A 27979-nucleotide genomic window follows, 5' to 3' on the forward strand; every position below is an offset into this window, starting at 1 on the left:
GTTGCCGTAACAATGCCACATCATATGTATTTATTTATTCATGCTCAGCCTTTTTTTCTAAGTGCAAGTTAATTGGCAAATTCTGGCTTGCCATTCAAGGCAAGGCGAGGAGTAGAGATTCGCAATAGCTTTCTTGCCAGCATTTGGGATTTTGCCAATCAGCTTGCTACTGTGACTTTTAGAGGAAAATCTTGATCTTATGTGACTTCCCTGAGCTTCACGTCAGTACATGTGCAGGTACTTTCCAAGGCACCGCTATATTTAAAGCTACCTGCTGGAGGACATTGCAGTCGGTGTTTTACTCCGCGTGTTGTTCTTACATAAACAGCACACTGGGGAGGGGCTGTCTGGTCGCCAGTCTGCATGGTTTAGGGGAAAGGGGTCTTGGTGAACGAGACATGAGGGGTCTGGTAAAGCGGACAGTGGCTGGGACCCCTCTGCAGACCCCTCTGGAGGTGTTTGCTGCTCAGAACGTGGACCTGCTGCTCTTCACAGGCAGAACCCAGGAGGGAAAGCTGGGAGCCAGAAAGGGAAACGCTTAAAGTTGTGAGCCACTCCAATTTGGCTTCAGCTGGGTAGACACACACACATTCTAAAAATGATGTTTTGTTTTAATGCATTTTCTGGGGTCATTTCTATTAACTCATCGTGCTATTGCATAATTCCTTCTGACCCAGCAACAGTATGCTCGCAGCCCTTGGAGTTAAATAATGACCTCCTCTACAAGGACTTTTCCTTTTTCTATATTATTACAAAGGGGGATTTTTTTCATTTTTGGGAATAAGGTTTTTAACCTAATAGCTGTCTGGGTAAGATGAAGTTGGATGCACAATAAAAATAGTCTGTTTTTCACTTTGGGGGGATTGTGCTGTTTCTATTCTTATCGGGATGTGAGCAACTTATGAGAAAATATTTTTGATTTCTCAGAAGTAACTAACATCTTCCTCTTGTGATTATTGTTGAGGTAGTAACACTGAGTATTTAATTTCTTTGATTTTATAATAAATCTTTGGGACATATGGTTTTAACTCAATTTTAGCAGGTAGAAATGAGTGTCTACTTCCTAACCATAATTTTAACTGTTAATGAAAATAAATTTTATAATTTTTAATTACAGAGATCTCTAAGACATACAACAGTGCTCTGTGGGATACTGTGAAAATAAATTCCGTGGGACATTATAGGCTGGATTTTTTCCTATCATAAATGTAGATTTTTGTGCAGCCTCATAGCATTCTATGTTTCTTTACCTATTAATTCTCCATCTACATAGAAGGGATTTGGAAAGAATTTCATTATTTTTAGTTTTCTTCCGGGGAATACATTTTTGGATATTATCAAAAGCTCTAATAAATAGACTGCTTAGTGATGCTCAAATTAAATCTAAGTAAAATGTAAATATATTAAATCATATGATTAAATATAAAAAGGTGAACAGAGAAGCTGAGGAAATTTTTTTTTTATTATTATTAAACAGAGTTTGGAAGTTTCTTATCTTTGGTAGCTGTAGGTATAAAGACCATCCCAGTTAGCTTTACAAGTCAGTAAATTAAAGATTTAACTATAATACGTATCAGTCAAGATATTTAAAATATATTAAGCTTAAAGCTGTCTGTATTCTCCATTAAAGGTGGAAAGACAGCAAAGACTGTTCTGTTTTTAAGCCTTCGTGATGTATGTTACAGTACATACAAAAACTTCAGTGCAACTCACACACCGACATTTTCACGAAGTTAGAGTTCACTTGTTTATTGTACAATACATCATTTCTTCCCAGGCTTGAGGGCTGCAGTAAGCTGAGCAATTGCATTGCTACTTTTTCACTAGCACTGAAATTATGAGGACGTTAGCTGCACGATCAGTAAATAATGAATACTGTTTTGAATGCTCTTGTTCATGAATTATGGTGACCACATGAGCAGTAAGAAAGCAGTAATGGAAAAGTCTTAGGCCACTAAAATCTGTGAGGTTTTTAATTTATTTGTTTTTAATGCAGGAAATCTATATTTAGCTATAATGGCAGATCAGCTCTGACTTAAATATCTAGCTTCTATACGGCCCTATTCCTCCTCCGGATGACTATAAAGAGTAGTTAGTAGCATCACTGCTGGCAGCAGCAAGAGAGTCAGAACCAACAATCTATTAGATAATAAATAATATATGTAATGCTGGCATAATGCATAATGCTCCAAGTATCTAGGAGTAGTCTGTGATAAGCAGCAACTGCCATCTTTACAAGGAACAATGGCAATCTACCAATTTACCTCTCATAGTACCTCAACAGTAGGACCACGGTATATTGAGAAATTTCACAAGGGCAGATGTGGTCTGAGTCCAGACAGAGGGGCCAAACATCCCTGTTGTCACAGCACTGGCGTGTGATGCAGGAGAATCCTCTCCGCCGGCCTGGGAGGTCACGCTTGCTATGGCAGGATATTCTTGCTGCCATCATATTCGGGTTTTACCTAGTTAGGAAATGAACATCAGCTCTTTAGGTATAACAATGTAACGAGGAAGTGAAGGCAAAGCTGTGCTGATAATTAACTGAACAAAGCTCTCAAACATAATCTTCTTTGACACTGGAGATGAGCTTCTCTCCCTGATTGCCTAACAAGTTAAGAAAGAGAAATCAATTATGGCAGTACAGTCCAAATACAGAATACATTTACCTCAGAACATTAATAAGACGTCTTGAGGCAGCTCATAAAACAGTTTTTCACAGTATCTCATCAATTGTTAACTTTTAGAAAAGTAGCTGTATTTTAAGTAAATGAAGATAAAAATAATAACCAAGCTCAACAACTCAAAATGAGGCCACAATGCTGCTTTTCACAGAGGTTTCAGTTGTGTCTTCTGCTCTATTAAAGTGCAATTTTTTGGTTTACCTGCAAGGCTGATGATCTCATTTCAACTGGATGTATTCTCAGGTGACTGAATAATCCTACCAAAATTTACAGCCATACGTTCAGTGTGAATTTGAATATATCAGAAAGATCCTGGGACAGTTTGAGCAGAAAGTGTTGGCAGGCCGCAGCAGCTGGAAAAATCCCACTAATGTATTTAAGCAGACTCAAAACAGTGAACTGGACTAATTAGCCTTGAAATAACGAAGCTATGAATGATACTGTTGTACGTGCTCATCCAGCGGTTACTGAGATTAATAGCATACAAAGTTGATCTGCCTTGACAGTAGTGCCATCTAGAAGGTCTTGCCTTCTAGAATGTTTCCATCTCATGCTTTTTCCACTCTCATTATTGCTGACTAGAGCAAGCACCTTCATTGTGGGTAGGCCTTCTGCTTGAATTTTTATTTAGGACAAGTCTAGCTACATACAGTTAGTCACTTCAGTCCCTATTTTTTCATTTCATTAAAGTAGCTCTAGCAGAACTCAGAATCTTCTGCTCCCCTTGAAGAAAAGAAGGGGTGGGAATGTTTGGCTGCTCTGATCACCTAGCAGAAGCAAAGATGGTCAGTGAGTAGGTTACTCACTCAGAAGTGGGAAGATGAGCTTTTAGGCCTTTCTTAGGTTAACATGATGCAAACAAATGTTTCGCCTCTGATAATCTGAGATTTCCTTGAGCCAGAGAATTGCACATAGCCCACAGCTACAGATTGATGGTTGATCCCCTTCTAACCTGCTCTGCTTCATTCTTACACAGTAGGAACAGGGGAGTGGTCTCCATCCATGCAGCCATTTTGGGTCTTTGTGGTAGCAGCAGTAGGCTATAAAGTATGAACCACAGGGCTGACTCCCCAGGGACTAACATAGTCCCTGAGTAAATATTTAACAATCAGGCAATTACATGAATGGGTTGTTGCCACCATCTCCAGGAGCATTTTATAGACTGGACCTTGTTCTGGTCTTCTGAAGAGCTGGGATTGTAAGAGGAGGCTTCCAGGCACAGAACGTCAAGACGAGTTGTCTCCCTTTTGATCCTGACTGTGCACTGAGGGTGGATGGGCGTTAAGAGTTTTTCCTTCTGTCTGTGTTAATCCTGCGCTAGAGGTTCCCACACTCTTCTTTGAATTTGGGTCCTGCATGTCTAATATTAGAAACCTGAACTAATGGCTCTGGTCAAGCACATTCTTTAGGAGGATGCTGTGGCTTTTTTAAAAAAAATACATTTTGGATTGAGAAAGGTAAATAAAATATTTTTGTGGCAATTTTGTAAAAAAAAAATTCTTCTTGTCTCTTAATTTCATGATTACAGCAATTAGCATTGTTGCATGGGGTCATGAATGATAGTGAGTGCTCACTTTTTTCCATTCTTAGGTCAATTATTGGGTCAAAATATCTATACTTCTGGTATCTGCTGCCCTTAGGCTTGACATTATGCTTTACAAAACTTATGTTGTTTCCACTCACGATAAGACTAAAAATCATTATGAAAATGCAGTGTAATGTCTCTACAGTGTTAAACAGAAGTTCCTAAGAATGGCACTCCCTTACTTGATCTCTAATGCAACTCTACCTTTGTGCAGTAAGTGGAACCAAACCCCCTCAGATAAGGTCAGGAATCAAAGTTTTCTGCTTTCCAGATGAGCACATGGCAAAATAAGGTGACAGGTTGTCACAGGCCTCTTGTGACAACTTTGGTTGACTAGCTTGGGTTTGTTTTGAGACATTCCATAAGTTAAGACATCAAAATGTTGAAGGGTTGGACTCTCCCAAATCAAGCCTATGCTGACATATATCTTAATTTTTAATGATAAAAGCTTTTTGTGAAGACTTGCTGATGCTATGACCTTGGGGACATTTCCAGCTGTGTACAAAGGCACTTGTCAGAATTGAGTCACCCAAAAATCCAAGCCTTGAATCATTTTTTTCCAGCTTCAGTGCTTCTGTGAAGCACCAGAAGTAAGACTGTAGGCTGTACTCCTGTTGGGTCTGGATTGAGACAAGCATCTCTTGAGTAAATATGCCCACCTCTAAGTGAAAATTTGGATGTATCTCTCCCTATCTGTTGTCTAAGTAAGTCTAGGCCTACCATTTTGCTTGATTGAATTAGGGAACTGTCCACTTATAAATGACTCAACGTGAAATTTTTCCAGAGGCAGAAATTGAACCCAAATGTTTTCACTTCCAAAGAAGCCACATATGACCATGCTTTCCTTAATTGTAGATGGGATGGTGGGGTTGCATGTTTATTAGAAAATGTAAACATTGTAGTAGAATTCTGAATAAAATGCCATGGCTATAGTTTTGGAAGCAGTTTCATTCAAAAAGGGTTAAAATCTGATGCTTCTCAGTTTACCACATTTATCTCAAACATCATTCTCCGTATATATAGTGTAATATTGTCTACAGTATAATATTTTCCTGCCTAGAAACCCAGAATCATAGTTCAGTACCGCATTGTGAAAGCTTTTGGTCAGGAGAACAAAAAGACATCTGTGAAGTTCTTCAGTGCTTTCAGCACTATTATTGGTAGGGAGTAATGGAAGACTGAAGGGTGGTATAAGATAACTTGCTTAGAGTAGCCCTAAAACCAGTTGTTTTAGGTCAACTGGTTGCAACAGTGCCTCCCGAAAGAACAATGGACATGTTAAAAATCTCCTCCATCATTGTAGTGCACTGCAATATAATGAAAAAAAAAAATCAACTATTAGATAAGTTGCAATTCAAAGTTCTGGTTTATTAATATTAATGTATTTAATATTGTTACTATATCCTGCATATAGTATTTGTACATCCTTAAAGAACTGTATGGAAGCAGTGATCAAAACTACGGATCCAGAGTGCTAGCCAGGATATAAATATACAGTCTGATTTAGCCCTGAAATGAGGATCTTACATAATCACATTTCTGTAATATCTGGTTGTTTAAAATTAAAGAAAATGATCTGCCATTCGGCCTTGTACTTCGCTGTGACAGCTCATCTGCTCTAAAATTTCCAGGGAAGGCTAAATATGTAGTGAAAGACGGTACCTTTGGCAAAAGCAGCAACTCAGTACTTAGCAACCAGCTGTAAACACCAATAGTGAAGTGCAGGCACCACAGACAACCACATCCTAAACAAGATGCTTCAACCTGGGCTGTGATGAAAATGCAGCCGTTTTTGTAAACTGAGCAGGAACGCACCAGCATTGTTTTCGAGGATCATATAGCCACACTTGTCAGGAGCACAAACGGCAGAGTGTTACTGATACAGAAAGACAAAGAAGCAGAGTTAGCCTGGAATAAAGGCTGGTGATGATCTTAATTCAGCACTTGGACAGACTGAGAAGACGTTATAGAGTATATCAGGTGCCCCAAAACACAAGGAGGGCACTGGAATTCCTGTGCACTACCTTCATGAGCATTTTTAATGCAGTAGAAATATAAGCCCAAAGCCAAAAATCAATGAAAAGATGAGGTCTGTTAGTGCTGAATGCATGTATACGCATTTGGTCCATGTGGTATATTGTAGTTGAGATAACATCCTTTCATCACTGATAGGGTGTCTAAAAGCTCAGGGGATTTGAATAGCAGCCTAAGGGGTTAGGGACATACTGAGATTGCCTGCTTTGCTCATCATAACTTCTTGTCTGTGTTGGCTGTACAGGCATCCGAAGTGGGATGATAGGTTGCCAAGTCATTCACCACCCTCTTGAGAATGGTGCTTCAAATCCAGCTCTCAGCTTCAGCTCTTCTTTGAGGTACTACTCAAAAAGGGACACTCGAGGCCCAAATCCTGTAAGAATCTTGAGGTAAATTTACACTGAGTGCTGTCGAGGGTGTTCAGCCTTTTGGTTTAAACTTGTCCACATCACCCTTAGCGGAGGCTAGGGCCCACCTACAACGCTTTACTGGAGGACAACGCTTTACTGGAGGACAATTACAGTAAGTAATTAATAGTGATATTATGGTATTTAAAAAATCAGAAAAACCAAAACTACCAAGCTTCTGTGACTGCAAGATTTTACAAACATACTCTACCTCCTTTTCTCCTTTTCCTGTCTTCTGTCTCCTTACCTATTTCTGTCTGGCTTTTCTTATACAAGGTTCTTAAGGAATATATAAAGCCCCTGAGCATTATGCTCCTTGGTTAAGTTCAGCTCATCCATCTAAAAGACACTTCTGTGCTCAAGATGGTGAGAACAGGGAGCTAGCAGACAGACTGATTTCATTGGTTTGAAAAGTTCATCTATAAAAGGCCTCATCTTTTTTGAATGTTTCCTGTAGATCTCTCAGACTTCATACAGCCATTATTTAATTTTTTAGATGCCAAAAGTAGATCGTCTGTGAGGTCTGTTATGAAATAGAAATAATCATCATCTTAGTCCAGTTAGCCATAGTAACAACACAGAGCTGGTTTTGCAGGATTTATTCTCAAAGTAAAATCTTACCTTCCACAGTCCGATCTGTCCATAACAAAGCCCATAAGGCTACAGCTCCAATTTTGACTTAGCTCAGGAAACAGCCCTGCTCTTTTACAGCCTCTGCCATGGCCCTGGCCATGGTCATGGTCTGGCATGAGCCAGACATTGCTTGCAGAGAAGCTCAGTCATGAGGGAGATGGGCTGAGGCTGTCTTTCCCCCTTCATTTCCTTGTCTCTGAGGACTTGAATCTAAGTGTAGACACAGCTGTCAGTGGTAGTTTGAACAATCAAAGCTCAACTTCCCTGCTGTGCATGCATGCATCCATTCATGCATGTGGATGTGTGTCTTCAGAGAAATACATACGATGCTTAGGATTACTGTCTCTTTGACATGTTTCATAGAATCACAGAATGGTTTGGGTTGGAAGGGACCTTAAAGATCATTTACTTCCAACCCCCTTGCCATGGGCAGGGACACCTCCCACTAGACCAGGTGGACTTCTATGCTTTCAGCTTACCAATTCTTAACTGTTTGAGATGTGACTCCTATCAGGGTGGGAAATTAAAATAATGAGCACCTCATTTGAGTGTTTTTTTTGTTTGTTTTTTTCTTCAGAGTTTTAGCTATGATCTCACCCATTTTTTTGGAGACTGAAGTTAAGATAAAACTATTAATAAAGATCCTTCAGCTCACCATTGAGAAATTGCAGCTCTTCATATTTTGAAACAAAGAACAGAAATGTGATAGCTGTGATGTGGGAAGCTTATGGCTAAGGAACTGGACACCAGCTTTACCTGACATCTCAATTATACAAAACTTTTCAGAAGTATTAACAATTTTTTAATTTCCTTGTGCTGGGGGCCAGGCTATGTTTCCAGAGACACTGCACTCCGCTGCCTGGATGTGAATCTCTTTGGAGCAAGTTCTTGCTCATGTGGGGTGCAGCTTGGCTAGTTGGTAGATGGGTCCCAGTGCTGCTCAGGCCAGCTGGCATCGTGACCTGTGTCCGTGCGGTTAAACTCATGTAGGCTCCAAAGCAGACGGCTGCATGCAAATCACTTACTGGGAGCAGACCTTGAAGCACGCTGACTCTCCAGCCATCCTTGCAAATTATTTGGGAGAGTCCTGACTGTGTTGTGCCAGGCAGTGTCCTAGCAATGTAACAGCACAGGCAACTGAGTTCCTCTGCTGGAGGGTTTTATCTGCTCATGTGGATGCACCCATCAAATGTGATAAAAATATTAAAGACTCTGAAAAAAAGCAACTGGCACATTTGAGCAGCCAAATTATTGGATACTTCATGCATCCTGCATTTCTCCCTCATAAAGTAAGGGTAATAATAACCTGATAGTGATATTAAGATGGTAAACTCTCAAGTACCCTGGAAGCACTCAGGTAGGACAGTGAGAACTCCCTAGGGGAAATTCATCATTTTGCATATAGTGTTGGGTTTCCATGCTAAATAACATCAAAGGCCAAATTCTGAATGAGAAAGATGAAATGGTAAATAATTACCCATTCATATAATGCAGAACGAATTGGTGGTGGGGAAATCACACCATTAAAATCTGCATGCATATGGTGTGGAGGAAGAAACTTAACCTTCATTCTGGCTTTCTATAGGTTTTTGAGTAGTAGTCCTTGCACTTTTCACTTTTATTTAATGCAAATAATTGACTTTGAATTGGAAGAGTTTTATTCAGTGTTATTGGTATTTTCCTGCAAAGTCATTTCATTTTGGCAAGGAAGGAAACTCCTTTTTATTGTGCTTTGTTCTTAGTATATATTTGTGGTTATAATTCATGTCCTCTACTGATGGCTGTGCAGCACTGGTAAGCAGCAGGCTGGCATCATCTGCGGAGGACTAGTAGTGTTTTTCACTTTCCTAGGGTGGAAAAAGTGTATGGTGGATCTGCACACAACCAGAAGGTTGAGGCAATAAACTTAACCCCAAAATATTTTAAACCTTCTCAGGAGAAAAATTGCAGTGTCTGAAAAGTTAGTAACAGCAGCTAAAAGCCAGAATAGCTATTTAATGAATTGTAAAGATAACCTTGATTGCATAATTTTGTTATAATGAAAGATCTGGTGTTTTTATGTGAAATTCATAAAGTAGATTATAAAGTTAAATGTGTCATGTAGTTGAAGTAGAGGCTTTTGATTATATTTTTGTTAAAGACACAGTTAGAGACACTCTGTAGTCCAGGTTTGGGGAAAAAAGCTGCACAGGAAGACATTTTAAAAAATTATCTGCAGTAAATAAAATATGTGAAGAAAGAGACTTAGGAAGCAGACTAAAAGGATTTTCTTAAAAGTTATGTAGTCCAAGGCTTGTATATATTTCAATGAAAGGAGCTCTGTAGAAAGGCAAAAAGAGCTTTTACTTTTCAAGATTTTTAATTTGAGAATTTATTATTATTATTATTATTATTGATTTTTTTCAAAGTGCTGCATGTTGTGATTGCTGGTATATACCTTGGTACATACATAGCACCTTGGATCCAGTCTTCTAACCAGTAACTGAATGGTGTTTCACAGCTGACTTCGGTATGACCACAGTTAACCAGGAGTGTTAAAGCTTTTTAGAAAAGCCACAGTTCCTCAAGTAGGGAGATGCAGCCAATAATTATACTGTCAAATCAGAAAATGTTTTATCAGCTGTAGACCAGTATCGGTGACACTATAATTTTGCATTGTTTAACAAATCTGTGTGGTAACTACACTGCATAAAAGCTAAAACAATGCTTAGTCTTGCATATCTTTAGTTTTTGCAATCAGAAAAGCAAATGAGGGTATGGTTAACGTAAGACTAATCAGATCAACCACTTGATTTCTACTGTTTTACTCTGTATTGTTAATACTGAAAAACATATATTAATAAGAAAAGAGAATAAATCCCAGAGATTCAATAGTGAATAAATGAGTGATGCTGTGCAGAAATTGCCTGAAGACTTGACTGATTTCATGGAGAGTGACAGAACTTCTCTATGAATTTCTTAAATTCTTTTGTTTTGTTATGTAAGACATCTTTTAAAGGAGAAACATCATCATGCATTAAAGTCTGAAAAGATTTTTCATTAAAAAAATGTAAGTATTTCCTTTGTGGAGAAATATCCTCTTACAATTGCTTAGTAACGTGACGGTCTGTATGTCAGAAGACATATAAACCATCACAGACCACTAGGAGATGCTCAAGTGAAGAGACCTTGCAAAGACCTGAGTCTCCCCATCTACTGGGGTGCAGAAGAGCAGTTGTTGTGTTTTGATTCTGAGTGGGCTTGGGTTATGGTGCTAATTCATGCTGTACTCTTTTGGTACAGTGACAGCAGGCCCCATGGTACTTGGTTCTTGGAGCTACCTTTGCTGCAGCTCAGAAGTACCCTCCACCTCCTGCATCTTCCCCTTTCATCTAAGGCAAAGCAGAGAAGGGTAATAGAGGAAAAATGAGCCTCAGGGGAAGACAATAAAAACAAAACAAAACAGAACAACATACAAAGCACCACACAACAGAAAGGAATATATGTTATGTAAACCTACCGATGTCAGCGCTTTGGTTTTGATATGACATTTATCTTTGCAAGTGAAGTTATCAGATTATCTTTTTAATGAATGAAGGTAAATGTTACAGGCTTAAACCCTTATGTAAATAGGCAGAGAGGTGCATTGGGTGATCTGGAGAGAGATTTACAGTGCATGGATAGAGGCAGAATGTGAAGAGGCAGAATCTTTTGGCCCTTGTCTGAAGTAGGTTCACCTTGACATTGAAACTGAGAACAGGGAGGTGTTTTGGGCTGTCCCCAGTATGGGGGTTAACAAGGCAGTGTGTTATGTACTCAAAAGAAATAGAAAATCTATGAATGTAAATATTACATCTGATGGGTAATTTTATAGGGAACTTTCCTTTTCCCTGATGGTTTTGGACATGGAAGTCTGTTAATACCTATATCATATGGGGCTGAGCCTTACTATTAGTTTATCTGCTGGTGGAGAAAACCTTTTAAAGTTTAGATGTAATAAGGTCTAGTGTTTTTAATTTTATACTAGGAACATAGTCAACCTCATCATAAGTATACAACAAATCTGACAATGTCAGATACGATATTGAAATAATTCTTTGATTTTTGCTCGGTACTTTTGGTAGAGGATTATTCTAGATTCTCATTTCTCTAGTGAGGATCCGATCTTTGTGACCTTCTAATTCCCTTTCAGATTTCCATCTTCCTTTCATGGTAAGTTTTTATCCATTTGTTCTTGTGCCATCATGGTCCTTTAGTAAAAATAGTCTTCTCCCTCTCTGGTGTTTACCCCTGGTATATTTATAGGTAACAATCCCTCTCATCACAACCTTCTTGCTTACTCTGCAAGGAGGATCAAATTCTTGTTCACATCAAATGCTTTTTTAACACTGCAGTTATTTCTCTTCAAAAGAAGGAGCAGACTGTTGAATTGTTGATTTGCTGAGAAGGGGAGGAGGAGACATCAACTCATGGAAATTACTGAGGACTTTCCTACTTTGTAAAAGAAGCCTATCAAAGCATTCTTAATATTCTTTTGGGGGCATGATACTATTGATAGGTTAGTATTTAAGCACTGTGTAAGATAACAAACCATAGTAGAGGTGGTGGGTGGGTTTTCTTCCTGTTTCATACAGATATTCAAAGCTTGGTGGTGAACAGATGCACTTGAGTTCGTTGCAACATTGTGCACAATGAATGGGGATGAACTTAAACTTTACTAAAACTGAGATTGCTGACTGCTGTCATGAAGTCATGTCCCTGCAGTGGCTTAATAGGTGGGACAAAGAGCCTTTCTGATGAGTTGGGGGATGGCATACAGTCATAGAATCATAGAGTCACAGAATGGCTTGGGTTGGAAGGGACCTGAAAGACCATCTACTTCCAACCCCCGTGCCATGGGCAGGGACACCTCCCACTAGAGCAGGTTGCTCAAAGCCCCATCCAGCCTGGCCTTGAACACCTCCAGGGATGGGGCATCCACAGATTCTGTGGGTAACCTGTTCCAGTGCTTGTTTCCCCCTTGTCCTATCACTACAGCACCTGACACAGAGTCCCTCCCCCGCTTTCCTGTAGGCCGCCTTTAGATACTGGAAGGCTGCTGTAAGGTCTCCCCAGAGACTTCTCTTCTCGAGGCTGAACAACACCAACTCCCTCAGCCTGTCTTCCTAGGAGAGGTGCTCCAGCCCTCTGATCATCCTCATGGCCCTTCTCCGGACTTTCTCTAATAGGTGCATGTCCTTCTTGTGGTGGGGGCCCCAGAGCTGAACGCAGCACTCCCGGTGGGGTCTCATGAGAGAAGTGCAAAGGGGGAGAATCACCTCCCTCGGTCTGCTGGCCACAATTTTTGTGATGCAGCCCAGGATACAGTTGAACTTCCTTGCCTATATAACCTCTATTACTGTTCAGTGGGTTCAGAAGAGTTACGATTCTCTTGATTAATTGGTCTAGAAATCAGCAGTGTCTGATAGCAGAAAATTTGACTTGTTAGGATGACAATTGTATGGTTTGGTGTGTAATATTTTGTCATGAAATAATACAGTAAGTTGATATTTGGAATGGTAGGGTGAGGGTTGCAGTTTGGTTTCACAGGAGATTTTTATATGTGCTAATTGTTTCATTCAGTTGCAGAATGTATCTGCCAATTTTGACATTTTCAGTAAAAGGGAAGGTAGCCCCCATTTCACTTTTTCCTTGTACATATTCCTACAATCTTTCTATTAGCTTGCCTCACAAATTAATAGTTAAATAATCAGATTTAGGTGACATGGCTGTATCAGAAACTGATAAAACAAAACAAGTTCTCCTTATAAACTTTCACATTTGATTTTCATGAATGTAGAAATTCTAGTGTTGTTTTTTTTTTTTTGCTTTTGCTTAAACATAGTTCTCTTACCCATACCAGTTGTTCCAGTGGTCCTTATACTACCACAAAAGAGTCTTACTGCAGAAAGAGCAAATTACCATCATTATATTTTCATCTGCATAAGAAAGTGTGGAATAAGAGAGAGTGAGCATTTGGGGATTATATTCTGCATTGCAATATTCTAATTTTTTGTCTTTTTCAGCTTCAGGAATGGGTTGGTCTATCTGAAAAGTACTCTACCCAAATATTTGTAGTCTTCAAGCTCATCCTCCTAAAGACTCTGGCATTACAACTGCACCTTTTTTAAAATGGCTGAGAAGGCTCCACCAGGGATCAACAAAAAGTCTTCAAGGTCTACACTTTCTCTCCCGCCAGAACCAGTGGAGATCATTAGGAGCAAAGCCTGCTCGCGGAGAGTTAAAATAAATGTTGGTGGGCTCAACCATGAAGTGCTGTGGAGGACTTTGGACAGACTTCCAAGGACACGATTAGGAAAGCTCAGAGACTGTAATACTCATGAATCTCTGCTCGAAGTATGTGATGACTATAACTTAAATGAAAATGAATACTTTTTTGATCGACACCCAGGGGCTTTCACTTCCATTTTGAATTTCTACAGGACAGGGAAACTACATATGATGGAAGAAATGTGTGCTCTTTCTTTTGGACAGGAGCTTGATTATTGGGGGATTGATGAGATATATTTAGAATCTTGCTGCCAGGCAAGATACCACCAAAAGAAAGAGCAGATGAATGAAGAGCTGAGGAGAGAGGCAGAGACAATGCGAGAAAGAGAAGGGGAAGAGTTTGATAATACATGCTGCCCAGAGAAGAGGAAGAAACTCTGGGACTTGCTGGAGAAACCCAACTCATCTGTGGCAGCAAAGGTAAGATAAACACTGTGTTTAATTCACAAGCAGGAGAAAATGTCCTGACCCATGTACCTGACATGCATGAATCAATATTTTTCACTAAAATATTTAGAGAAAAGAAGAATCTAAACATCTACATATCATGAAACAAATATACATAATCTGTTCTAAAACCACTGAAATCAGAAGAAAGGAATCCCATTGATTTCAGTAGATTTTAGATAAGTGCTACGCTTTACATTTGTTGTATATAAACAGAAACATATGTGTGATTGTTAATGGACTTCACCTTAAACTCTTTGATAAAAATGCATCTAGAGAACACTACTTACTTTTTTGTTAGAAATGCATTTGGTTATGAGAAACATGTTCTAATAAGCCCTTATTTATTTGTTACAGTGTTGATACCTGTTCTATTACAGGCATTGCACAGATGTGATATCACGGACTCATAAAGAGTGATAAGTGATAGTCAAAGAATAGTGTCAACAGCCGCTGTCTGTCATGGTTTTATATTGGGCAAGGGTTGCAGTATGTTCTCTCTTATACTGTGCTTTGTGGTCAAGAATTAGTGTTCTGTATGAAAGTATTAAAGCATTGAAGCATGTATATACACATATATATGTATGTATGCACATCTATGTGTATATACAAATATATGTATATGCATATCATATGCATATTATATATAATATAGATATTCAGATAGAGGTAAGGAAGCATTCACATGAAAGAAATCCTGTTCTGCTGTCTTTAAACAGGTGAACTGATGAAAGTCTCAGTGATATCGTGGAAAATTTCCCTTTACATGAGTGCACACACTTAGGGTGAGATTTTGGTGCTACAGTTTAAGAGAAAAATTGTCTTGCTTCTTGAGGAACTTCATTGTTATTTTTGTGACATTAGGTACTATTTAATATGAGGAAAACTGTCTCCAGTTTGGATCAGTCAGAGTGAAAATGTTCAGTATGTATATGTCCATGTTAAGCTTAACTGTGGTTTTATTTTCTTCTGTCATTAATTTGTTATTCGATGCAACCCCATTGTACTAAGGTAAATATTAAAATATGATGGTGGAATGGACAAAAACCCACATCCTGTCAAGGACTTTCTCTTGTAATAGCAATTTCTTGCTACTTAAAAAAAAAAAAAGAAAAAAGAAAAAAAAGTGTTAGAATATTTTACGAAATGATAAGAATACATTTTCTGCTTTGGAGATTCATATTCTGGGCCATATGTTCCTCTCCAGGAGAAGGAGCAGAGGGGAAGCAGATGGGCATTAGGTGTGCCAGAAAAGGTTCAGGGAGGCCATGTTGCACTCTGTGATCCCCTGGTACAAGTTAGCCTCCATCAGCCCCCCCTCCCCAGCATTTTTGTGACACAGCTGCTACACGGCTTGCAGGAGTCAGGGACCAGCTTCTCAGTCCCTCACTGTTTAAAACACTCCCAATGTGACCTGTAACAGACCTTATCTCCTCCCGGATGTCTGCAAGCATGAAAAATGAGGCAGCAGCAGCTGGATCTGGCTTCCTGGCACACGATGGTGAGCAGGAGACAGGCTCCTGGTGGAGCTACAAGGGCAGGACACATCGTGCCTGAACTGGGACGTGGCCTGCCGTGGGCACTGCCTCAGCTACGTCTCACACCATGCCTAACAGGCAGGCTCAGGGGAAGGGGAAATGGATTGTGTGCTTGTAGAACCTTTTCTTGTTTTCTTTTTAACGTAGAGAAGAAGGCTATTGCTTACAGGGCTTGAGATGCTTGTTTAGTTAGTGTTTTCCTAAGAATACTTTAAGTTAGGAGTCAGCACAGCAAGACGGAACAGATGAATGGGGCAAAACTAAAATCCTGATTCTACGGTTCTTTGCCTATGGCTGATTAGCATTTAATCACTCTTTGGCTTGGTAGATAAATGAGGAAACATAGGACAGTTAAACTGCTAGATTTCTCTGCAGGTTTTGCAAATGAAGGTTGTTGTTTCTTTCATTTCCCAAGATGTTTAAACGTGTATTGTTTACTTTTTCATTTCCCTTTCCCCTCATCTCCTGGTTTGATTGAATGTTAACATTCTACATTTCCTTGCTACCGGGAGTTTCACATTGTACTTGTGTACATGTAGCAATGGATAGCTGGTTTGCATTATTTCAATCGCCTTCTGTCTTAGTTAATGCCATTTCATGTGATTCCTGTGATTCTAGCAGCTGGAAGTCACCATATTATATGCATTCAGTTTCTCTTTTTAGCGATACTCAGTCTGTAAATATATATATGAGCCAAAATTATAGTCAGTTACACCCATGGCATCCTAAGGAAGGCTGTAGAAACTTGGCTGAATGACACGGTTGCATAGCATAAAGGAGAGGAAAAACTGTCGCAGCACATTCAGACTTCTGGAACATAAGCAAACAAGCAGAGCTGCATGTAAAACAAGATATGCTGGAGTCAGTCAGATGTACTCTCAGTCTGGAGCCATCACAGGCTGTGTGAGGCTCCGTGGCAAGATTCTTATCTGAAGTGTTTGGATAACATCGTTTTCAGATTTCTCATCTTTTGTTTCATTATGTGGTAAATTGCTAATTCGTCCCAAAACAGGAGGCAGAACCATCTTCTTTCCTCTGCGGGAGTAAAGACAACCAGCCACTGTCCTGGGAATTGCGTGTCAGGCTGTGAGCCCAGGACCACAGCCCCAGGCAGGAGGAAGCTGGGCATGTCGCTGAGGTGCCAGCCTTGTTCCCAGGGATGAGGGGCTTATCTCCACCACTCCTGGCAGCTGAGCTGAACAGCTGTGAGATCTGGTTGGCATGGAGCAGCTCATCTGGAGATGATTCCTTGGAAGGGAAGTGGAGGAAAGTTGGGAACCAAACTAGAAAATATTACCATGAAGCCTTGAATTCAAATACTCCATCCTTTTCTAACTTCTGAAGAAACAAATGAAAACATGTTAACGTACATAGCTATCCTACAGATACTGTTCAAGTAGTCATTCAAGTACTGTGTAGCACCTAAGCAGTTGAAAGGAACAGATTGCTTTTTAATCTCTTTCACGTAAAAGATTAGGAAAGTGAGGTAAACACTCAGGTGTGGTTTTGATATGTGGGTGTGCCTTGCGGCTTCTTGATTCTGCTAAGATCCCTTCTAGGTCTGATCCAAAGCTTATTGAATTAAGGGGGAGTCCCACTTTGGATTACGTATCCCAGCACAAATCCTGCTTCTCTGGAGGTCAGTGAAGGCTTGCACTGACTTCACTTAGAGCAAGGTGAGACACAGCAAGGTCAGAGCGCATGAACAGCTGGTATTTTACAGTATCTGTGACAATAAATAGGAAAGGATGATAGGTATGCACGGCAAGGAATGGAAGATATGGTTAGATAGTAAGAAAGTAGTATTATAGATCAAATTCTGTTGTGCGACACATGCTCTTTACTATGTGGGTTTTTTTTTTGGCAAACGTAGCCATGCACCTCATCTTAGTCACCATTTTCTCCTAGGTATGTTAATTCTTGCTTAGCTCTCACTCCTGCAAAGCTCTCCATGATTTCAGTTGAGGTTTTGACTAAGGAATGCAGGATTTGGTTCCATTTGCCTGCATTCTCATTCATAAACTTTTCAAGTAGGGTTAAGACAAAAAATTTCCAGAGGTTTGGCTATTTCAGACATGCAGAGTAATATGAAATGAGAAGCAGTGCTGGGAATTAGGAAGAGCAGGAATTTTGGGTAATCTATATCCCAGGGAATTTCTAACCCTGGCCCTCAAACCAAAGAGTTTTGTGACATTCTGTCATTCTTTAATTCCAGAGTAGCACCTGAGTTTTTAGACCAGCCATTTGATTATGTTTTATGTGTAACCAGTATTTTGTGAAAACTGCTTGAAGAAGTTATTTTACCAATTTATAGTGAAGAAAAACTAAAACAAAAGTGTATTTTGAGTCATTATGGCACATAAATTTGAAGTGGAATCAACCTTCTGCAGAGTAGGGTCACAGTACATCCATTTTTCTCCAGAAATGTCCTGTTCACCTAAGAGATTTTGTTTGGGAAATAAAATATACCATAATTTGGCCTTTTAGTTACAGTTTCTAGACCTAAAACAGCTTCCTTAGAGAAGCAGTATCTCTGAACAAGCTATCAGAAGTCTGAAAGTCCTCAAGAGACACCAGAATGAGTATTGATTTCCGTGGACGTGAATAGACTTCAGGTGGATTGCATAGGGATATTAAGGATGAACCTAGCTGAGTTGAGGCCTTTTTAATGACATATATGTCGTACTGTTCTGTGTAGCACACTTAAAATCAGAGGAGCTTTACTTTGGAACAACTGTGAATCAAGTAAATCCCTATATTTAATGTTTTTTTTCAGAGTATTAGTGCATGAGCTCTTTGTGCCATTCTTGTTTACAGAATTCAAGAGCCTGATTCTTTTCTCACACTTGTTTTACATCAATGAGACTCACTTGAACTAAATCCTAAACAAATATGGAATGTTTTGAGTGCAGATGAGCTACTATAAATATAGTTAATGAGGTCAGAAATTAGTGGAATATCTAGGAGAGATACAGAGGCTATTTCTGCTTAGAGATATCTGAAACTGCCTCAATCATCTTTCACTATCAGTGGTATATACAATATTATGTTAAGTACCTTACAGTAATGTTGTCAATAAATGTCAATATAATTGTCCTTTTTCCATATTTCAGTATCTTGTATCACAGGTTGGCCCTTTGAATGTAACTAGAGAGTAATTGCTTGGGATTGACTCTACACGTCTTTCTTGTACAAGTAATTCTTTCTCACATGAATATTTTCTTAAAGCTCAGTGTGAATATTAACTGATCAAATATAAAAGGTAATATAAATAAGTTAAGCCATTAAAAAAATTACTAGTCACTCACACTCTATCCGTGATTTTCGCATAACCCCTGTTGATGTACATACACAGAAGGGTAAAATATTGGCTTTTGTGTCTCTGCAGCATGTGGTTTACCTTCTTTAAAGTTATGTGAAACCTGATGGGTTTGAAAGTTAATTCTGTTTGTCTCACTGCATGGCTCATTTGTCCTTACCTTATTTTGTTGTTTGTTTTTTTATTTTAATTTTATTTTTATTATTTTTTACTTTACATTACTGGCTGTAACAAGTATTCTTCCTTTGTGAAAAGCTTAATAATTTATCAGCTAACTAGCAGATTGTGGATTGCAGAAAGTATAATTATCCGAAGCCTGACTGGAAATCATGAGGAGTTTGTGTCTTGCATTCAGTAACTAACCCCCTATGAAAAGAAAAAATAATAATAATTTTAATTATTATTAAAAATAAAAGGAAGCATGATGGGGGGATTCAGGCCACTGACACTTATTTAGCTACTGTGTGCATTATGGCTCAGCTTGTCACACTGACATGGTGAGAAAGGGCACTCCTATTACATGTTTGGGACTTGATTCTTATTTTCCATGAATGTGTTTTACTTATAATGCACACTGACTCTTATTCCTGTTCAGACTTTCTAGAGCAGCTTAAGAGTGATCATGGGATAAATGCGAATTAGCAGAGTTATTATGTGCAACTTCAGAAGAGAGCTGAGTGTCATATAAAACATTCCTGCATTCCTTTGCAACTTCTCATAAATTAAATCCTAGATTGTAATGCAGAGTTCATTCAGGAGCAAACCATAACTGACGGTATGCTGGTGGTCCTTTTGGGTTGACAAACACATCATAAATGCCTAGAGAACCTCAGGAAAAATTTCATTTGGTTGGATGCATTGCAAAGACTTACCACAGAAAAGAAAGGAGTCTGTCAAAAGCTGAATGTTTGCACTAAGTATATAAGATAAAGTGTTCAAGTGAAAGAAATAGATTTTCTTCTGTTTGCATCCTTTGTCACGTTATATGAACAAAACACTTTTCCTGCATGTCCTTTTTTTTTTTTTTTTTTTTTGCTTTAGGTTTAAATGTTTTGTGTCATCCTGATTTTGTTACATTTCTCCCAACAAAAGCTTATATTTTGTGTGCTTTCTAATCTAATTGTAGACCGAGTTTGAAGATGACAGAGAATTAAGTTTGTCTCTTTTTTAAAGCATGAGGAATGACTTTTGTATTACTTTAATTCCCACAAGTATTTGTATTCTACTTAGTATACTTCAGGGCATGATGGCTTTTGTTTAAGATGAGTGGTATTTTCTAGCTGATACGTAGATTGAACTTCTATTTGACCTCTGGTTTCAATTTATTTTACGGAGAGCCTGTTATGAGCCTTTATCTGAATGTACTACCAGGAATGTTATAGTTTGCTTTGTCACTCCCAATACTTTAAAGACAAACAGTTGCTGAAACTAAGGTGTGGTAAAGAACAGAGGTTGGTCACTGGTAATAAACACATATCTCCGTCTCACCATCATTTCTGGCCAGGATACTTCTTACCTCTCTTTGCTTTTAAGGTGAAGTAATTTTTTTATGCCAAACCATAAAGTCAGTCAATGTGACTGTGAGGCAAAGATTATATTTGATCCTAGTCATTAATATTTAATAACTAAAGTGTTTTAATATCTTGAAAGATAAGTGAATATATTGTTTTTTCAATAGATATCATATCAAGGAACACAGTAGACTGGCAGTAGTTAATTGATTTTGTTTTAAGACCTTGTGTATGCTCACTGCTGAATTGGTCATTAAAAGATTATTTACTTTCTTTACTTCTTTTGTGCAGTATCATGTAACCCATGATTCAGCATTTTTGGTCAACCTAAGTGTCATGGAAATTGAGCTACCATCTGATCTATCTTGCTGCAGAGGTGTTTAATGCCTCAGTTATATCAGGGTTCCCTCTGGCTGCATGATCTTCTCTCTGCTTTGCTGAAAGGTCTTGCTGCAAAGTAGAACTTATTAAAAACTGCTATTAGAGGAAAATGAGTAAAATGTCTTTTGAACTGACCTGTTTATTATTGACACTTAATTCTCAGTAAATCAGCTGCTTAAATTATGGAAGCAGTGCCTGGGGCAAAGATGCAGTGAGTCATATTCAGACAGTCTACCACTGACTTCAAACACTGGCACCAGGGAGTATCCTTGTTCATTGCATGAGCAGAAGAGCACCTTTCCTACCTGGATCTATGAGAAAGGGCTTCAGTGACTCTGGTTTGATGGTTACATCAAGGAAAATTAAAGAAGGTTCATGATAAGTCTTGTTAAAGGGAGAAAAAGTCAAGAATAGTTATATTAAAACTTTGGAAAATCTATTCTCTATATTAAGATCTAATTAGTAATGTTTTGCAAAATGATGTTTTAAAGTAATGACTAGAACGTGTCTGGATTTGTGTCACCATTCACAGAATTGCACACTGGCTCTTGCACAGAAACATGTGCCAGGATTTCAAATATACAAGGTCGCAGTGAATTACTGGGAGGTAAAGTCTCCATGAGAACAGCCTATTCTATAAAGTATGCCCTTTCCTGTAATGGGTAGAAAGCATTATTCCAATTTACCCCAGCCCTATGTGTGCTTCTCAAGTTAATAAAGCAGTTTAATTCTACAATAATTGTTTATTTTAACCACTCCTCATATACTGTTTCTGTTAGTTGTTACCCTACATTGAGTCTAGTCCAGCATCAGTATCTTTTAGATGTATTGCAATATTTCTGGTTAGGAAGGTCATATTTTGTGCATTATGCCATGCCCCTCTGTAAAGTCAGAAGCATCTCATGAGCTGGCTTTTCAGCTGTGACATGCCACTTAAGCTGTGTCATGCCTGAGTGAACAGACCAGAGTGTTGTGTCTTTCACTTCACTGAGAGGCAGATCATATGTCCTAAAAATGTTGTATTTCCGTTCCATTTTCATAAGCCTCTGGCAGTGCATTGTCTTCTGTCACGTAAGATATTTGGAAACAAACAGACAACAGGGAGATACGTATGCATAAATTAAATGACACAAAGGTGATGTTATTTGGAGGATTATCCAGACCAAATCTGTTGGAAGCAAAGGGCTAAACCTACTGACTGGATGAACAGGAAAGCTGAGAGCATAACCAATATATAAGCTATCCTGCAAACTGCCCTGTCTGTGTGAATCTCTGATTTGTTCCATGAGGTAGAAGAGCAAAAAACAGCTCCCAGGTGACCTGAAAGCCGGAGATTACTGCATGTTACTTATTTCTGAAAAGAAAAAAACACACATGGTGTTTATCATGACATATGGCAGAATCAGAAGTCTTCTGTTTGATGAAGATACGTGAGTCTTTGACGCATAGCGCTGAAGCCCAAGTCCTTTGAGGGAATATTGAAAACAAGCATGTATCACTGGCACAGCTGTTTCAAAGTGACTTTGAGATCAAAAAAGTATCCCAGTAGAGTCTTTTTAGGAAGACATCACAATCTGCTCTTTATATGCATGGGTAACTCTCTCTTTGGGGAGGCATACAATAAGGGCAGGTTTTCAGGTGGAATAAGAAAGTGTATTTCTATTTAAGTTTATTTGATTTGCACTGATTGGAACCCAGACAACAGCCCTACATTTGAAGTTGTTCCGTTAAGTGTACAGTGCCTTCTCCATGTGAATGTTATGACAGTATGAGTGCGTGAATGCATGTACTCCATTCACTGAGACAGGTCTTCTACTGTTTTTGAGCAGCAGTGGAAAAGAAAGTTGTCTTTGAAAAACACATTTAGACACTGAAATGTTAGTCTACATATTAACATACTAGCCCTTATTTCCAAAAAGTGTGTTGGGTGTTGCTGGAGCCTTTAGTCATGCAATTCTTATGTGTAACTGTACAACAACGACATCTATTTTTTGTTACCTCACAATATTGCACAGTGAGAAAATGTGTGAGATGGTGGAGGCAAACAGGGCACTGGTTTTCTACCTACAAACTGTCTGAATCATACTTGCTGAATTTTCAAGTCATCTTGTAGCTACTTGCTATAAAAAGTTATACAAGATTTCTTTTAAAACATAGAGAAAGGCAGGAGCCAGAACATGAGATGCAAACCTGAAGCCTGAGGAAATTTGAAAAGGTGAACTCTTGAAGTTGGACAAGTCTTGCCTGATCTTTGGGGCTCAGATTCATTCCTCACTGAGAATATTTTATGTCTGGTGCTTGTGGGAAATGGTATTGTATTTCACTAAGCTCCTGCCTAAAAACTGGCACTTCACTGGACTAATAAAAAAACCCTTCTAGGATTATCTCAGCTTTTCTGTTCTAGCCTCTAAAAGGCAAGTTAAATAAAAGCCCAACAGGACTGAAGTTCGTCACAAAACAGCTTCTGAAGGAAGATTTTTATTTTTTTTTTTCTTCAAGGAGTAATGAGCTTCACTGCAGAACACTGGAGCACACATGTTACCCAGGAGTCACTGTTTTCACTCATCTTTCACTGGGTCCCTCCTGATGCAACCTTAAGGGCTAGATACTGCTTTAAATAGCTCAGGTATGGCACACACCAGAGCTGTCCCAAGGGCAGCCAAATTGCAGTGACAGTTTCGGGTGTCACCGGCCACTTTCAGAATGCCCCATAGGAAGTGTTAGCTGCTGGCATACTTTGTGACAGTCAGCCCAGCTTGCCTTGAATTATGGTACTGCTAAAAGTATTTCAGTGAACTCCTGAGATGGTCCTACTTTATGTAATTCTTCAGTCAGTCACGTTTCTGTGACAGACAACAATGGCATCAAGTTTTGTTCTCCAGCTCACATTCACGTAGCTTATTTCCCGAGCACTGTAATCTGCTTTTGAATTGCTTACTGAAGGGTCCTCCAGTGAAATGTCTGTTCTGCTTTACTGAAGCATGTGTTTGGCTTTTGGGGAAGTTTTTCTAGAGAGCAGTGGATATTGCTAAATTAAAGTGCTTAAGGTAGTTCTTTTGCAGACTGCAAGAGATCATCTAAAAAGTGTTACAGATTTGTTCTGAGAACTTTGAACTCATTTCCATTTCTATTATTTTCATGAAGCCTTTATATTGTCATATGCTATCTTTTAAAATTTTTTGTATAAATTCTCCTGTGAACTTAATGCCATTTGAAAACACTGTTTCAGAAGTACCTTGGTCTATGTATGTATGCCAATACATTTTGTCACATTATAGCTCATGAAAACTTGTCCAATGCTTCTGAACTCTGTCAGAACACTGGCATTGACTTCAAAGACCTTTAAATCATTCCTACCTGCATTTAGCTGGCAAAATGAAGAGTACCAAGGTATATGGCCAGTCCTGTATGACTGGCCTACAGCCTTTCTTAGAATTCAAGCAGGAGGAACAAATGATTTAGACATAATTTAATACTGAGGCTATTTAGTAGTTTGGGATGTGGGTATGCAGAAATATATTCTGTACTTAGGAGCCTTTGGGCCACCGTGGTCTCTCTACTGGCAACATATAAGGTAACTTCAAGAATGGCAAGTACTTGCAATACTATGGCTAGAATTATAACTATCCACTTCTGGATCTCCAACTAAAAGGTTTTTTTTTCTTTTTTTTTCCTTTTTTTTATGTTATAATTCAAGATTTTCTGTGTCGTTTTACAGCCTGTTATATAACTGCAGTTCTTTGCAATGCAGTTTGCTATGTCTGACTGAGCTGAGGTCAGGAGAGTGACACCAAGTCCAAGAGAGAGATGGTTCTTCTGAAGATAAACTGTAAGGTTGAAGGTCTTGTGGATGAACTCAACAAGTACCTTGGGTGTTGGGAAGAATTCAAATGCTTCTCCAGATAGGATTAGAAATCTAGATTGGCGATATTTTATTTTAATAAATGATACATGAAGGCTTAAAGACAGAAGAAAGGATGATGTATGTTTTTATGCTAGAGCAAAGTTTGGTATGAAACATATTATAATGTGAGAAAAATCCCAGTTGTTTTTGACAAGAAATAGAATGAGAAATCCCTACTTTTCTACTGTTTATTCTTTCAAAGGTCAATAAATGGTATGGGAAACAAATCTGAACAGAGTTGACCAATAATTTTAGAAGGTATGCAAGCTAAATCTGTGAGCTGAATGCTAAGTAATAGATTTTCTTTGGGTCTTTGAGATGTTTTCTTTCTTTCATTTTTTTTTTTTAAGTTGACTTAAAAGAAAAAAAGTGGATTTCTCAAAATAGTAAAACAAAGGAAAAAGATCTAAATTGATTTATAAGGCCACCACAGTGATCTGGTAGAAAATTGCAGAGATCAGTGTAATTGCTTTCAATTTCTCTGTATGTGTTAGTTAATAGGTGTAGTGGTTAGGGGATGGATTAGATGCAGTTATTGGTAAAAAGTCCTCTCTCCTCTTTAACTGAATGTTTGGACATCTTAGTGAGTATTCAGAATTGAAATACTTCCACCAGAAATATTTCCATTCCACCCAATCTGGTAGTGGATGTGTGTCCTACTCCCAAATAGTCTTTTGCACCAAGTTGACTGGTTCTATTCACAATTGTGTTTTCATAAGAGGGAGTGGGTGCACCATGAAAAGTGAACAGAGGAATCTCACCCAGACAGAAAAACGAAGACGTGAAGTTTTGATAAAGCAGTAAATGGGGACTTGTGGGGGGTGTAGAGGGATTAAGATACTTTGCATGGAACATGACTTCTTTAGCTAAAAAAAATAGAATAGCAAATTTCAACCAGACCAAAGTCTGCTCCGGTGTGGTCTTGGTCAAGTCACTTACATTTGTTATGGTTCAGATGGCCATTTTTAAGTGGGAAAATTCAGCTTCATACCACAGACATACAGATAGGATTAATTTCATAATTGCTAGTTGCATGTCATTTCTGATGGTAAATATTATATTTTATCAGTGTTTTAGCCAGCGTTTAACCCTCAGGTCAATACTTACACATGCTTCAGTGAGCCTGATGCCAGTTTATTGTAATCAGAATTTTACGCAGTTATATTCTGCTGCCCAGCGATGAAGTTGGTGTGCATGGATTTCATTCTAAGCTACATATAGGAAATTAACCCGACATTCTGTAGTTGCTACAATGATAGTTGGGGGGTGAATAATTCCTCTTAATTTTTCAGAACCTTTTTCAGTCTTTTGATTCAGGAAGAAACAATGTAGTTTTTTACATACTTGCATGTGTACTTTTGGATGAAATAAGTATGTTAAAAGTTTAAGTAGTGTAGCTAATTGGAGATGAGAAGTCTTGGACGGAGAAGGATTTTCTGTGTGATGACTGTGCTATACAGAAAATAGATGAGGCATAGATGTACTCTTTAGGAAGCCCTCTCAGTATTTGTTAACACCAGCAGGGACAGAATAGTGTGACAACTTTTACTACAATATTATGTCACTGATGTTAGTAACATCTGTGTGGAGGATAAGCTCTCTGAAATGTTTCTCTGTTATTTCTGAAAGCAAATGAGCCTCCTTTGAAGAGAGTTGGCATGTCTGACTCACAGGTCTCCTTTCCTCTTGGACTGATTTCTGTCAGTATTTGAAAATAAAAATTTTAGTTTATGGGGTATGAAATTGAAAACATAAGCCTAATGCTGGAAGTATCCATTATTGCACTGAATCCCTACTAACGCGTCTGATACTTTCCAAAAATATCTCATTCACATTAATTTAACTTCAGCGTTTATAACTCCAGCATCATCTCTTTCCTTCCTGCTTTGTTTTAGAAACAAAAAACTAGCCTTACCTAAGGCTGGCTTCCAGAAGAGGAGGCTGTGTGTGACAGAGGAGCGCTTGGCAGAGCACAGTTGCTCACGGAGTCGTTTTGCTGCCTGTCTTTCATGGAGGTGTTGTCCCTCTGGGCTGCTCCAGAGAGGGACCATGCAGCTGCCCTGGGCACTGTGCGGGCACAGATGCTTTCTGCCTGTGAAGTCAAGCTGAAAGCACATGTGCAAGCTGCAGGAGAGCCCACCTTCCTCAGCGCAAGCAGGAGGCAGAACTGTAATTCTCTTTCATTCCTTCTCCCTTCTCTTTTTAAAGGGGAAGATGGGAAGAAAACCTACAAAATCTCTGAATCTTTGCTCATATTCCAGTTATGCAAAGAGGGACATTGTCTGTCGAGAGATGGGCTGAGCTGAAGAGCATTCTTTTTGGGAGGAGAAACCCTTCAAAGGCTTACAGTAATGGGGGAATCCCTGTGCAGGTCAGTGCATACACGCCATCACACAGGAATCAGTGCTTGGTCTAGCTGAGGCACTGCCGATGAAAGCAGCGGTTGTCTCCTCCACTGCCCTGTCACAGGCAAATAACACTTATGGTCACAGAAATGACACTGAACCTGCATGGAGGTGCCTGAATAAAACTCAAAGGAAGAATGATGATTTTTATCTGAATTTCCCCTTTTTATTCCCCATGCCTGAATAAGTACAATTTTTTCCCTATTATACATGTCAATTAGAAAGGAGTCAAGCAAAACCCTACAGTGCTGTATTTCTGTTTTATTAAGGTCTAAGTAGAAGACTCTCAAAATACTTTTACCATTTGCTAAAATATACATTTTTAATATTACTTTAACTGCTGTTTCAAAACTTACCTAAGGTGAAACCTCCCCTCCAGAGGGATGTTCACCTAAGTCTGCTGAAGTGCTTATACTGGCTCTGGTAAGAACTGCTGTAACAGGATACAGTACTTAAGAAAAAAAGAAAATACATTTTTAAGTGGATGGAGAAGCCTGATAAATTTATACAATGATGTTAAATACTTCATTGTTTGGTGAGTTGTCACTGATAAGGTAGATTTCCTAGGCTTAAGGGTGTTATTTTGAAACACAGTTGTTGTTATAGGAGATTTACAGTACTCTGAAAAAATGGAGTGAGATAATAGATCAAAAAAGAAGTAAAGCACAGAGCCAGGTTGTGTCTGAACAGTAAAGACAGTTTTTTCTTCCCTTTCCACATAAAATCTGTGGTAGCAGTTGTGCCAGTGAATACTGTTTTGTTTGCACAACAGTATATAATCTCCACTCTAGTCCTATGACCATAAAAAAAAATCCCCAGGCT

The 27979-nt window shown here is 38.8% G+C and overlaps 1 protein-coding gene across 1 annotated transcript in view; it reads left to right on the top strand.

Moving 5' to 3' along the window:
• The window catches only part of KCNB2 (potassium voltage-gated channel subfamily B member 2), a 195948-nt gene that overhangs the window by 2313 nt on the left and 165656 nt on the right, over positions 1-27979 (top strand). The window contains exon 2 of the mRNA XM_048077005.2: positions 13388-14072. Coding sequence (XP_047932962.2) covers positions 13494-14072 — 579 coding nt within the window. The 5' untranslated portion in view covers positions 13388-13493. The remainder of the gene's footprint in view (positions 1-13387; positions 14073-27979) is intronic.

The sequence above is a fragment of the Anser cygnoides genome, chromosome 2 (assembly GCF_040182565.1).
Source record: "Anser cygnoides isolate HZ-2024a breed goose chromosome 2, Taihu_goose_T2T_genome, whole genome shotgun sequence".
Classification (NCBI taxonomy): domain Eukaryota; kingdom Metazoa; phylum Chordata; class Aves; order Anseriformes; family Anatidae; genus Anser; species Anser cygnoides.